The sequence below is a fragment of the Arachis ipaensis genome, chromosome B1 (assembly GCF_059453495.1).
Source record: "Arachis ipaensis isolate K30076 ecotype BB chromosome B1, ASM5945349v1, whole genome shotgun sequence".
NCBI lineage: Eukaryota > Viridiplantae > Streptophyta > Magnoliopsida > Fabales > Fabaceae > Arachis > Arachis ipaensis.
The window spans coordinates 54083285-54096180 of NC_142436.1; the positions used below are offsets into that span (position 1 = coordinate 54083285).

The 12896-nt window shown below is 31.6% G+C and overlaps 1 protein-coding gene and 1 pseudogene across 1 annotated transcript; one reads left to right on the forward strand and one right to left on the reverse strand.

Annotated features, from left to right (window-relative positions):
• Positions 1 to 4267: 4267 nt before the first annotated feature.
• Positions 4268 to 4678, forward strand: LOC148576608 (auxin-responsive protein SAUR23 pseudogene; annotated as a pseudogene).
• Positions 4679 to 5108: 430 nt separating this feature from the next.
• On the reverse strand, positions 5109 to 11434 carry BETA-VPE (beta vacuolar processing enzyme). Its single transcript, XM_016333464.3, has 9 exons — positions 10880 to 11434; positions 10632 to 10796; positions 8453 to 8609; positions 8016 to 8101; positions 7720 to 7919; positions 6904 to 6952; positions 6584 to 6793; positions 5572 to 5775; positions 5109 to 5465 (listed from the first exon to the last, which is right to left on the reverse strand). Exons 1-9 carry the CDS (start codon positions 11111 to 11113, stop codon positions 5283 to 5285), a joined length of 1488 nt encoding a protein of 495 aa, XP_016188950.1. The 5' UTR covers positions 11114 to 11434; the 3' UTR covers positions 5109 to 5282.
• Positions 11435 to 12896: the final 1462 nt, after the last annotated feature.

Below are 12896 nucleotides of genomic sequence, written 5' to 3' on the forward strand. Positions count from 1 at the left end.
CAAAGCAAAAAGGGTTGCATGGTTTCAATATTTTACTGAAACTTGAAGAAACACAATAAGTTGCAAACTTTTCAAGATAGGTATGCGCAAAACAAAGTGGTTGGCAAGCCAATGCTCTTGTTTCCTTAACTAATCCATCACTGGGCACTTTTCAACTCGCTTATTACTCCCCAAGAATACTCTTAATCCATAATCTCCTGATTCTATTCTATTGCACATATCCGATATATCCGTGATAATAACCAATTTCTTGTCAAGCCTTAAGGTTTCAACTTTCCACGCTTCACCATACCTTACCTTCGCAATTCCCAACCATATATTATCAAACCACTCATCCGAGAATTCTCAACCTCATTAATCACTTAGCAAACCTACTACCAGTAACAAGCCTAACATCGACAAACTCTTTCCTGAGAATCCAAGCCTCACAACTTCTTATGACATCGCACACTTACAAACTTCACCTTTCGCGCCCACAAAACGTGTTCTAAAGAACTAACGTATCGGTTGTGATGTCTAAAGGTCACACGTGACACCAAAATAAATCTCGAACTACTTAAAAAGATACCTAACAAAGAAGGAGAAAAACAAAAATCATGGATGGGGTTCATCACAAGAATTCAAGAGAATGGTTAAGAACACAATCAAGCAGGGAACGAATCAAATCAAAACTTTTTCAATAAAGAGTCAAAACAAGAACTTCAAGAAGATACCAAGGATACAATCAAGTAGAGATATACATAAAATGCAAGACATGAAGCAAAGAACCAAACCACATCTCAAGAAAAGCAAATATTTCAAGGAATTTAAGCAGACATATGCAGTTAAAATCAACAAAAATGCATATGAACAAAGAACAGGACTGGAAAAGAATCAATTTACTTTTCAGGAAAGAAATCTCAAGTAAGGACTTCAAGGTAAACCATGAAAGAACAAGATATGTAACCGAGTAACCTCGAGAAGCAACCTCTAACGTTCCCCAAAACCCGCAATATGCGTTACCTATTAGTTCTATTTTGTCTATGATAACCTGTTAGTGCTCTCATGTACAAAAACAATTAGTGTTCAGTAACAACATTTTCAATGGAAAGAACTATCCGCATACATAGTAAAATGAACATCCTCCTTAGTTTTTCAGTAACAACTAACAAATTGACCAAAATACCACCCATGCACCATGTTTAAATGGCTTAACTCAAACCTAATTTCAACTCAAGAAAAATTAAACTAAATCAAATTCAAACCAAATAAGAAAAGAAACATGCGGAGCATGTACATGTAGAATCCAACAAATCAAGTAACAGAGCAATGGTATAAACCAAATAAACATCCACTTCTCATATGAAAGAACCATCCGATGGTAAAATGAACATCTGCCTTAGTTCTTCAGTAACAACTAACAAATTGACCAAAATACCACCCGTGCCCTATGTTCAAATGACATAACTCAAATCCAATTTCAATTCAAGCAAAATTAAACTAAATCAAATCCAAACCACATAAGAAAAGAAACATGCATGCAGAGCATGTGCATGTAGAATTCAGCAAATCAAATAACAGAGTAATGGTATAAACCAGATAAATATCCACTTCTCATATGAAATAACCAACCGTATATATGGTAAAATGAACATCCTCATTGATTCTTCATTAACAACTAACAATTTGACCAAAATACTACCCGTGCACAATGTTTAAATGGCTTAACTCAAATCTAGTTCAATTCCAACAAAATCAAACAAAATCAAATCCAAACCACATAAAAAAAACCTATGAAACATGTGCATGCAGAATTCAGCAAATCAAGTAACAGAACAATGGTATAAACCAGATAAACATCCACTTCTCATATGAAATAACCATCCACGCACATGGTAAAAGAACATCCACATTAGTTCTTCATTAACAACTAACAAATTGACTAAAATATCACCCGTGCACCATGTTTAAATGGCTTAACTCAGACTCAAGTTCAATTCCAACAAAATTAAATAAAATAAATCCAAACCACATAACAAAAGAAACCTGTGGAGCATATGCATGTAGAATGCAGCAAATCAAGTAACTGAGCAATGGTATAAACTAGAAAAACATCCACTTCCCATATGAAATAACCATCCGCATACATGGTAAATGAATATCCTCATTGGTTCTTCACTAACAACTTACAAATTAACCAAAATACCACCCGTGCACCATGTTTAAATGGCTTAACTTAGACCCAAGTTCAATTCAACCAAAATTAAACAAAATCAAATCCAAACCACATAATAAAAGAAACCTACGAAGCATGTGCATGCAGAATCCAGCAAATCAAGTAACAGAGCAATGGTATAAACTAGATAAACATCAACTTTTTCAATGAAAATAACCACTACACTTAGTACTTGAACCATAGATTCACACCCAACTTCAAATGAAGCTACATTATGCTGAGTTATAACTATCTTTTGGTTTGAAAAATCTAATAACAATCACAGAATCAGGAATTGGACTTTCATATTTGGTATATCTAGCAATTTATAGCATTTACAGCAATTCAAATCCAATATCAATCACATTAAACAACCAAACCCAAAATCAAAGAACATATGAACCCAACGTGTCTAACAAACATCCTCTGTAAAATAGAACAATAGCTTTATGCTGACCTTTCGTAGTCTAAGGGGGAACAAAGAGAAGCGTCGTCGCGATGAATGAGCAAGATCCATGGCAGCGCGGCATTGTGACAGGGGCAGGGGTGTGGTGTCGGGGCAGCAGGAAGACAAAGACACTGTCTCTGTGAGTTAGCGACAGCACTCCGTACGTTTTGTGAGGGGAAGAACCACCACGTGTGATGGATGGCAGAGAGAAGTCACGTCGGCGCACCATCGAAGCAGGGGCAGATGTTCGCCCACGTGACAGCGACTCTAAACATGCGGCAGAACGACAATGGCTGGATTGCTTCATGCCGGTGTCACAGTGGAGGCGGCGATGAGGGCTTACAGTGGCTGTGGTGAAGATAGGATTTAGGGTAAGTAAAATTAGAAGTAGGTAACAATAAATGGTAGAAAATAAAATTGAAAATCTAGGTAATTAGGCTCAAATGTGTGTCTCATGGTAATTGAACCTGTGTGTACAATCCATTATTCACGTTTACAACTTCTGTTGTCTACCTAGGGAAATTGTTCTTATTAAAACCCAATTCAAAGAAAAGTACTACGAAATAAGTACCCATTCCGTGCGAAGGGCGGGTATTACTCTAGTTTGAAGAGAGAAATATACCGTGTTGACACAGGACAAAAGAAAAAGTACAGTACCTGGCAATATAACACTACAATCCGATGGAGATCTACCCAATTAATTAATTTTCTTTTCCCAAGCAATATAAACACCAAAAGAAAATGTATAAGAACTTTCTTGGGCAATATCGAAAGGACGAAGAAATAATATACATATTACCTTTTGAAAGAAACTAGGAAACTTTTTTAAATATAACGATAACATATTTTTCCAGGTTTAAGGGTTAATAACATAATATTTCCAAGTTTGGCATGTCTGCGTAAGAAGACATGTGACAGCTTGACAAAATTGAACACTTCTGTTGTTCTTATTCAAAAGTTTTGCCACATTAGTGCTTCCTTTTGTGCACATCACCTTATTGCTAATTAAATTAACCAAATTATAATCACATTAATATAATCATCACCACTTACACAATCCTACACCACCACTCCAACACATGACAAAAACGACACCATTCTTAGTCTTTTAAAAGGAGCAACCCTACTAATGATCAAATAATCAAAGCATCTCTAAAAATTTGTCACACATACACGACAAACGTACTCTCTCATTCCATTCAATATCTTCAACCCTTATAGTTCAATATGATATGATAGTAATAACCCGGTGTAACCACGAGAATCAAATCTCTCTCCAATGGAAAAGTGGGGACGCCATTACGTCGGCTGTTAACCCAAGGGAGAGGTATGTGCTAATAATATAAACTCTTACTTAATGCACGTTAAAATACATAAAATATACATACATACATATACATATATATATATATATATATTAAAAATAAATTAAATAATATATATTTATAGATAAATACCTAATATAGCAACTGATTTGGAGGCTGAATTTTAACATATCATGAATAATATTTTTTATTTGCATATAATATCTTAACTTAGTATACACATATAATTTGCAGGGAGGAACGAAACAAAACTTTTTTCATATGATTCCATAATAACAAAAAGTGTGTTGGATTAATTAGATGTCGATGAGAAAGTCAGAAAGGCACCTTGTAGGCATGAACCCCAAGCATGTGATGTTGAAATGGGTGCGTTGTCTTGGGCCTGGAAGCTCTTTAAAGAACAGGTATGTTGAATTGGGCCTAAGCCCAATAGAGGTAGTACCGAAGGGACATATGGCAATTAATGTTGGAGAATCGGAGGGAGAGAAGCAACGAGTTTTGGTGCCCGTTACACACTTGAACCACCCTTTGCTTGGGAAGCTTCTAGAGAAGGCAGAGAAAGTGTATGGGTTTGATCATCCAGGTGTAATAACCATACCTTGTGGAATATCAGAGTTCCAGAAAGTTCAGCAGAATATTTACTCGGCACAACGACTCCAAAGGCGACGCCAAATATGTTGCTCTATCTATATCTATAATACCAAATACTAATAATAGTTGAAGTAGCAGAAATTAAAAACTTTCACAGAAAGTAATTCGTGTTGGAAAAATATACATCCTAATACAAGCATATTTATAGTTGTACCACAAAGGAAAAAAGAATGAACTCACTTGATCTATGTACAAAATTATGAAATAATCAACAATGACCTAATGATTGCTACTCACTTGATAAGTAATTTTTAAAATTATAGTTATTTATGCAGTTTTTTTTTTTTTATTAAGTTAAACTTTTGAAAGAAATAATTTTATGATATAATATTAGAATTTTTATAATTTAAACTTTAATCATTGATGATCCAAAAAAAATTAGTATAAAATAAAAAAAAAGTTATATAAAAAATTTACGTAAATAAAAATATTTTACATCAAAAAACGTATTAAAAATATAATTTCATGTATCTCTTTTTATCCTTTAAAATTTTTAGAATAAGTAATTTTATAATAATAATTTATACAAATTATTCAATTAAACTATATTTCGATTCATATTTTACATTAAAACTATTCTAACTATTTTTATAGAAAATTACATCTTTGTACAAGGTTGAAAAATACTTTCCGATTTGTGTGAGTAGAGTACAATAATCCTAAATCATGCACTATAACCTAAGTTTGATGGATGTAAGCGCCCTGCATAATAGCCACCACAAGCTGCCATACAAGCCTCCTCCATTGAGGCCTTAGAAACGCCATTGTTACAAATGTTGGCGAATGCTCGCATGTGTTTCATGCCATACTGAGTCAGCGATCCGCAGTGAGTTTCAAACACTCGAACCTAATCAAGTGTTAGAGAAAAAAAAAAGATTTAATATTATAAGATTTTAACATAATCAATGAATGAATGTTACTTAAGTAGAAGAAGATGAGTAATCAATTATTACCATTGATTTTAAGCATGTCCAATCGTCAACAAGGGGCAGACCGGGCTCCCTCACGGATTCTAGCACTGAATTTTTTGCTGGACCATAAAGAAATACTCCGATCAATTTTACGCTACCGTCTAAATGATTCCTGTGCTTTGTTGTCTCTGCAATCTGCTTCATGATCTCGCTCTTCTTTTCTGGTTCATCTTCTGATCTCTTGTACTGCATTCAAATAAAACCAATTATACGTACAAGTTAAGCAAAGTAGCTAGCTAGAGAAGCAACATGCAAGTGCAACCATTAATCGTTAGAAAAGCCAACATGCCAAAAAAAAAAAAAAAAAAAAACGTTCGGCAAAAAGAGAAAGAAAAGGATAAAAGAACGTTAAGTTCCATATATATATGTTTTTACCAATATGTCATTTTTTAAAACTTAATACTAAAATGTTACTTTTTTTTAGACTAATTACTCAAATACCACTATTTTTATGTTACTGTAATTAATTATATTTAAAATAAAATAATAAATTAATTGTCACTTTAACAAAAATATGGTATTTGACTAATTAATTTTTTAAAAATTATATTTTTTAATAAATTTATAAAATATAGCACATCAATAAAAAAACTAATAAAAAATAAAATATTTGTTCAAAAATGTTATATGTAGTATATTTGTGTAAAAATATGTTATTCAATTTATTTTTAATATATATTTTATATTCTAACATATATTTTATACTGATTTTAGCGTATATTTAGGTTAATTAATGTCTGTTTCATATAAAATTAAAAATTATAAGAAGAATTAACTAATTTTTTCTCTATCTAAACAATCAAAATTGATATTTTTATTCTGTTTCAAGACATTTACCAAATACTATAGATTAGTGTCCAATTTCAAGATATCAAACTTAAAACCATTTGATCAGAATGCGATCTCTAGTGTTTATTTATTCCAAATTGAGATGAGATTTAATAATAAAGAAAATATTGTGGTTAACGGATTGAGGAGAAAATGCTAAGAGTACCATTTGCCACATGAAGAACAGGTCTGCATCTCTCTGATGAACAACATCGACGGGTGCTCCTAACATTGCATTAAGAGAAGGAAAGTTGACTGTGGCAGGATCAAAACCATGGTACAGATAAAGCTTCTCCGGTTTGACGTGTGTATCACCGTACTCCATCACATGGGAACCAAGCTCGTAGTTGTTAAAATTTGAGGTCCGTTCCTTCACCTGCTCAACAAAAATATATAGCCCCTCTTTAATTTAATTATTCCTCTCGCTCATGGCTGATGCTAACATTTAACGAAGCACTGTTATTATATGGTCAAAATTAATCTTACCGATTGATATTGTTGTTGCACCGATTCCCTCTTTAGATTGTGACTTTCACTGCAGAGAATTCAAGTGCCATAATTCAGTTTTGCGACTTAATTAAATTTATGTCTATGTTTTATGGTGATGGTGATGGTCATGGTGATGGCAACATGATCAACCTATCATTTTTATTTATTTTTATTTACATTTTAAACATCACAGTCTAATGCAACAGACAAAGGGGATAATCTAGTTGTCCTACATGATGACTACAACGCAATAGGCGAATATACTATATATGTCACACTAGTGTCATAAATTTGGTATAAGATTAAGACAAGAAGCATAGATACAAAATTATATCAAAAAGCGAACAAGAATGATAGAGGGTCAATGGAATTTATTGTTTTTAACCAATAATTAATCAACAATTAATGTTTAAAAATATGGGATAAAGTTAAACTGTTAAACTAAAAGAATTAAATTGATAACTAAAAATGCAAGTCAAAATCAACAAATTCTATTGGCTCTTAGGCTTTTTTAAAAAGCGAAAGTAAAATTATATTCCAAAATTGGTATTATATTCTGAAATAATTTTTAAAATTTTAATTGCATCAATTATGTCCCTAAATTTGTCAAAAGTAAATCATGTTATTCTCTAAAATAAAATAATAAATTACTAATAAAAAATGACCAAAAAATAATATAATGTACTTTTATCAATAGTAGAGATATTGGTGCAATTAAAATTTTAGAAATTATTTTACTGCATACAATTAGATTGAGGGATTAAGTTGAAATTTAAATAACATGTAAAAGAAACATATGTTATGTATTAGTACCTGTCTTCCATCCAAGCAACACTATACAAATCCCCAAGGCAAGTGATGTATTCAGGAGGAGGAGAAGGATCCATGCCAGGACAATAAGTTCCCCAACTAGCCTCTTGAGCATTTGATGCAGTTGTCACATAAATGTTTATATCCTTTGGCATTATACCCTCAAATATGCTCCCACTTTCACAAGCTTCCACATATATAACCTACACAACCATACCATATAATTATTCTTAATTGCACATTCATGATGATTAGTAATGGTAAGCATATTTTAGTCAATATATGAAATCTTTAATTACCATCTTCTTGTAACCTCCAGATGCATGCTTCTTCTTCAAGACATCAATAAAATCCATGGCATAAAGGTTTGGAGTGTTTGGCATCCCTATAATCAAATGGGAGACAATGAATTGCAATCACTTCTACACCACCAATCCACCAATGTATACCACTTGCTAGATTAAGGCTGCATTTGTTTCTGATTCTTAAAAGTAATTATACATAGCATAAACTTTTTTATATAGTTGAATAGGAAGTTACATTTATATGTTAGCAAAATAAACATTTTTCCCCCTTGCCCAGTTTTATTCTCTCATATCAAATTTAGCAAAGAAAAAAAAGTAGTAAACACAACCCATATCATTATAGATGAACTCGAATGATATAGAAGCTTGTTATTAAATTACGATTAGTATTATAATTATAATGCAAAATAAGGAAGAGATGATTAACGCACCAAGAACACCTGGGCCTCCATGATCAGCATAATATATAAATATCCTATCATCAGGTTTGCTGTTTATTACTTTGCCACTTCCACCTTTCACCTTACTCTTGTCCCCAAGAATTACCGCATATAAATTATGAGTTGTCACGTTCTCACCTGTGTAATCCTACACGAAATAAAATGAGGTCAATTCAAATTAATTTACTAAATCTGTCTTTAGAATATAATAATAATGGAATTGAAATAGTATGTTAAAAATATGTCATTTTTATCCTTTAACTATTAATATAAAAAAAGAGTTAGAAAAGATCGAGAATGTCGAAATTCAACTCTGGTCAATGACGATTATTGTTCGCAGTAAAAAATGGAATAGATGAAGAATAAAAATATAAAAATCAATTTATCATATCAGTTTTAAGAAAATTATTTTATATAATTAATTCTAAATAATTTTTTTCATTTTAATTTATTTTGATTTATTTTACATCAAATCAAATCAATTTTAAAAATATTTTATTCTAAATATACTAAAATAGTTAGTTATTACTTATTACTTATTTGTTTATTTGTGTCAATTGACTTTCTGATAATGAATATGGTCACTGTCTCCACAAACTTTAAACTATGTAGGTTGCTTTCTAATTCTAAGTAAACAAGTAATGCCCTATTAAATCTAATTATTTAAAGAAAATATCATCAACAGAGAACCCCAACTTTGATGTAACATTGACTAGACGTGACTCACCACATTAATTGCCTTTCCAACAACGCAATAACGATTTCGAAATGTTTTCCACTAATCAAATTCTATTAGACTTTAAGTCACTCCACATCCATTGATACTTGGATACCCAAATCCTCTTATTAATTCCGCCCAGTGCCAAATATGGTAAAATAATTAGGGGTAGTGAAGTTGTTTGTTTTTCAGAATTGGGTTAGTTGGTAAAATTAAGGAATGTTGTGATACACCTCATTTAAACTTTAAAGGAAGGCCTTTTGGTTCATATTTAAGAAATTAAAGTATTTAACAATAATGTCAAAGACATTTTAAAAAATTGTTATTCGTATTATCAAATCGTAATGGTTCATAAACTTTAGTGTATACACATAATATATCTTCTGTTCGTTGTTCCTTCCTACATAGAACAAAAGTACTTCCATATAATTCTATGTTCTCCGTGCACGCATGTTGCACTAATTTATTTTCCAAATGAAAAAGGTTACTTGCCAGCAATTCATCATTAGTATTTAAATAGACACAAAAAAAAGTAGCATTTAAATAATGGTGAAAACTTATTTTCAATTATTTTTATGTAAAATTAATAGTTAAAAATTATTAAATAATTTAATATATTTGAATAAATTATCATTCAATAATTTTTAATTATTAATTTTATATAAAAACAACTTCATATAAATTTATAGTTTAAATAATATAAGTACTAGCACCATGCGAACCTCTCATATTTAATTTGTTTGTTGGCATGCCTTGTTTCTTAAAGACGAGAGGAGAAAATTATTTTCAGGAAAGGAAAAATTGCAAAAACTCTTGACAGTACACTTGGCCTTTTAGATTATATAATTTGGCAAAACTTCCAATGGGCCAATTTGACGATTTGTCACAAGTCGACAAAATCTTAATTAATCAACGGCATGCAGTTCCCCCACTTGTATTGTATGTAGCATTGGGTTTTCTTCGGGTGTTTCTAGTTTTATATTCTTGTCTTTGCTTTCTGTTTCCAGAGTTTATTATTTAATTGGCTCAATGATGAATCATAATTGGCTTTCTCATCGTCAGTCTTTTTTTTTTTTTTTTTCATTTTCTTAAGATTTAATCTCGGGACTTGTGAGTAAAAGATGAACATGTCTACTAAGCTGTTGAATTCTTAATCTTCTTAGCTTGACTATTTTAAACCATACAAAATTGCACTATTTTTATAATTCTTCGTCGGTAGAAGTAATACCCAAAAAGAGTCTAAATAATTTTCGTAAAAAAAAAAAAGAGAAACATTACGAATTTATAAATCATTAAAAATTTTCATTATGAATTTGTAGATTTAAAAAAAATTACTAAATAAATTCTTGAAAATTTGCAGAGTTTAAATTTCTGATGAAAGTGGGGTGAAAGGATAAAAGATATTTGAGTTTGCAATATCCAATATTATATTTAAGAGTTGAATTTAGTTACCTTGGGGACGCCAGCGTAGACATCTTGACCATGAGGATGGTTGATGATGATTCCAGGCCTTGGATTCAAGTCGTTGTTGGCTATGTCATCATACATGAACACAACTATGTTTTCTTCTTTGAGTCCACCTTTTATTAGCAACTGATACGCATGGCACACATCTGCCTGTAGTGTGCATTAAACATGCATAAGATTAAGGAAGGAAAGAAGAAGAAGAAAAGCGGAAGAAACAAATTAAAAGCACGCACTTGGTGCCTGTAATTGCCGTATCCACTTGAACCAGCTACTAGAACAGCCCATCGGGTTCCACCACCAACTTCATCATTTTCTGCTGACTCTGACTCGGAGGGTAACCGAATCACCGAGTCATAGAACGAGTTCAGCCTCGACGCTTTACCCTGCATATTCAGAAACAGCAACAAGAAGAACAACAACAACATCCATGACCATGATGATGAAAGAAAAGAGTATGTAGTCGCCATAGGAAGGAACTGAAGAAGTTATAACCAGGAAACAGAAGAGTTATGACTTATGAGAGTTTTATTATATGTGCATAGATATTTATATATTTATAGTAAAGTATGAGAAGGAAGGGAGGGAAAGGGGTGTGTGATTGTGCCTTATTTTATGGCAAGGAATGATATTGAGAGTCTTGTGAGATATTCTTTCTCCTCTTCTATACTGTTTTTTAGTTAGTGTGTCCGTGTCTGTTTACTATGTTGCTCCTTTTTCCCGAAAATATTCACTCAATCTCCCCATTTTCTTCTACTTTTTTTATTTTCAGTTTGTAAGAGGTGTGTTATGTTACGCATGCTCAAAAGTGGATGATAATCAAACTTTTTTTAAAGAGAAATGGTAGAAAATTATTAAAATTTATTATTTTAGTTATTAATTAATCATTAATATTTAAATGTGTGAGTTAAAATATGTTATTAAATTACTAAATTAAAAGAATTTGATTAATGACTAAAAATAATCGCTATAAATTCTAATAGTCTTTTAATATTTTTTTTATTATGGTTGTATAATTATTTTTTTATGAATATTATATATATTTTTATATAATTATTAGAACATATTTAAAATATTATATATTAATATTCTATCAAGATACATTTCAAATGATTTTATAATTATTTACTTTGATATTTATTCTTGAGTTATTATCATAAATTTTAGCATGATATTTTGATATCTTCTTTTAGTCTTTATTTAAAATTGTTGCTTCAGACTCTATCAAAATTAAGTTTTGTTTATATTTTTGTTGCTCCTTTAGTCTTTTTATTTATCCTTTGTTGCAATTGTGACAACGACATCACTATCATTATGTTTTTTGTAACACCCTATCACACAAAGTCTTATACTTAAATCATAAAATAGAGGTAACGATGCATTACGACCTCTAAAAATAAAATCTAATACGTATAGTAGTATAAAAAAGTTTGTAACTAGGAGCCTTTGAAGAAAAGGAGTAAATCAAAATCGTTAAATCGAAAAGCGCAACACTCCGATCGATAACGTAAACGAACAGATATAGGATAAACTAACACGATGAAATGTACAAGCGAGTGCCAAAATACAGATATCAAGACTCAGGACTCAGCTTGCGAAGATAATCGGTCCGAACATATAAGTATGCATACATATATAGTAGGAAAACCCAAAAGACCCCAAAAGGCAAAATACAAAATCCGTTTCTCCAAAATAACTTCTAAGAGGAGTTAATACAAAATATATATAAACAGTGGAGAATATAAGTATCTAAGCAAGTATATAAGATCAAAATAAAATTCCGAGAACTAAGGATCTTCGCCAAAATAAAAGTCTCCAACATGTATCAGCGAGGAGCCTCACGTCCTGCATCTGAAAACCACAAAATACGCATGGATGAGAACCGGAGGTTCTCAACATGGTAATAGTGCCCAAATATCTAACATGTAATGTCCTGGGAAAGCCGAAGGCAATCCTAGAACTTCCAGTTATAATCAAAGCGTATAAATGTAATTAAACCATGAGAAAGTGAAAGTAAGCAACTAACTTAAGGATCTTCAATCTAACTAAATATCCCCTATTCAAGTCCTACAAATCTCCCAACCGCCAATAGTAAAGGTATGCAAACACAAGTATATCACACACGAAATGCACAAGTAGAAAGTAAGCAAGACAATTAGGAAATTAGCAAGTAATGATGCAATCAATTAGGCATTACAAACAAATCACATATAATGCATATGATGCATGCCTTTTCTAGTGGGTGATGAGTCT

Coding starts and splice junctions, on each gene's coding strand:
- BETA-VPE (XM_016333464.3), bottom strand. CDS start 11,113: ATGGCGACTACATACTCTTTTCTTTCATCATCATGGTCATGGATGTTG. Junction 6,953..7,719: donor GTTGCTTGGATGGAAGACAG/GTACTAATACAT, acceptor AATTCTCTGCAG/TGAAAGTCACAATCTAAAGA. Junction 5,466..5,571: donor GGACATGCTTAAAATCAATG/GTAATAATTGAT, acceptor ACACTTGATTAG/GTTCGAGTGTTTGAAACTCA.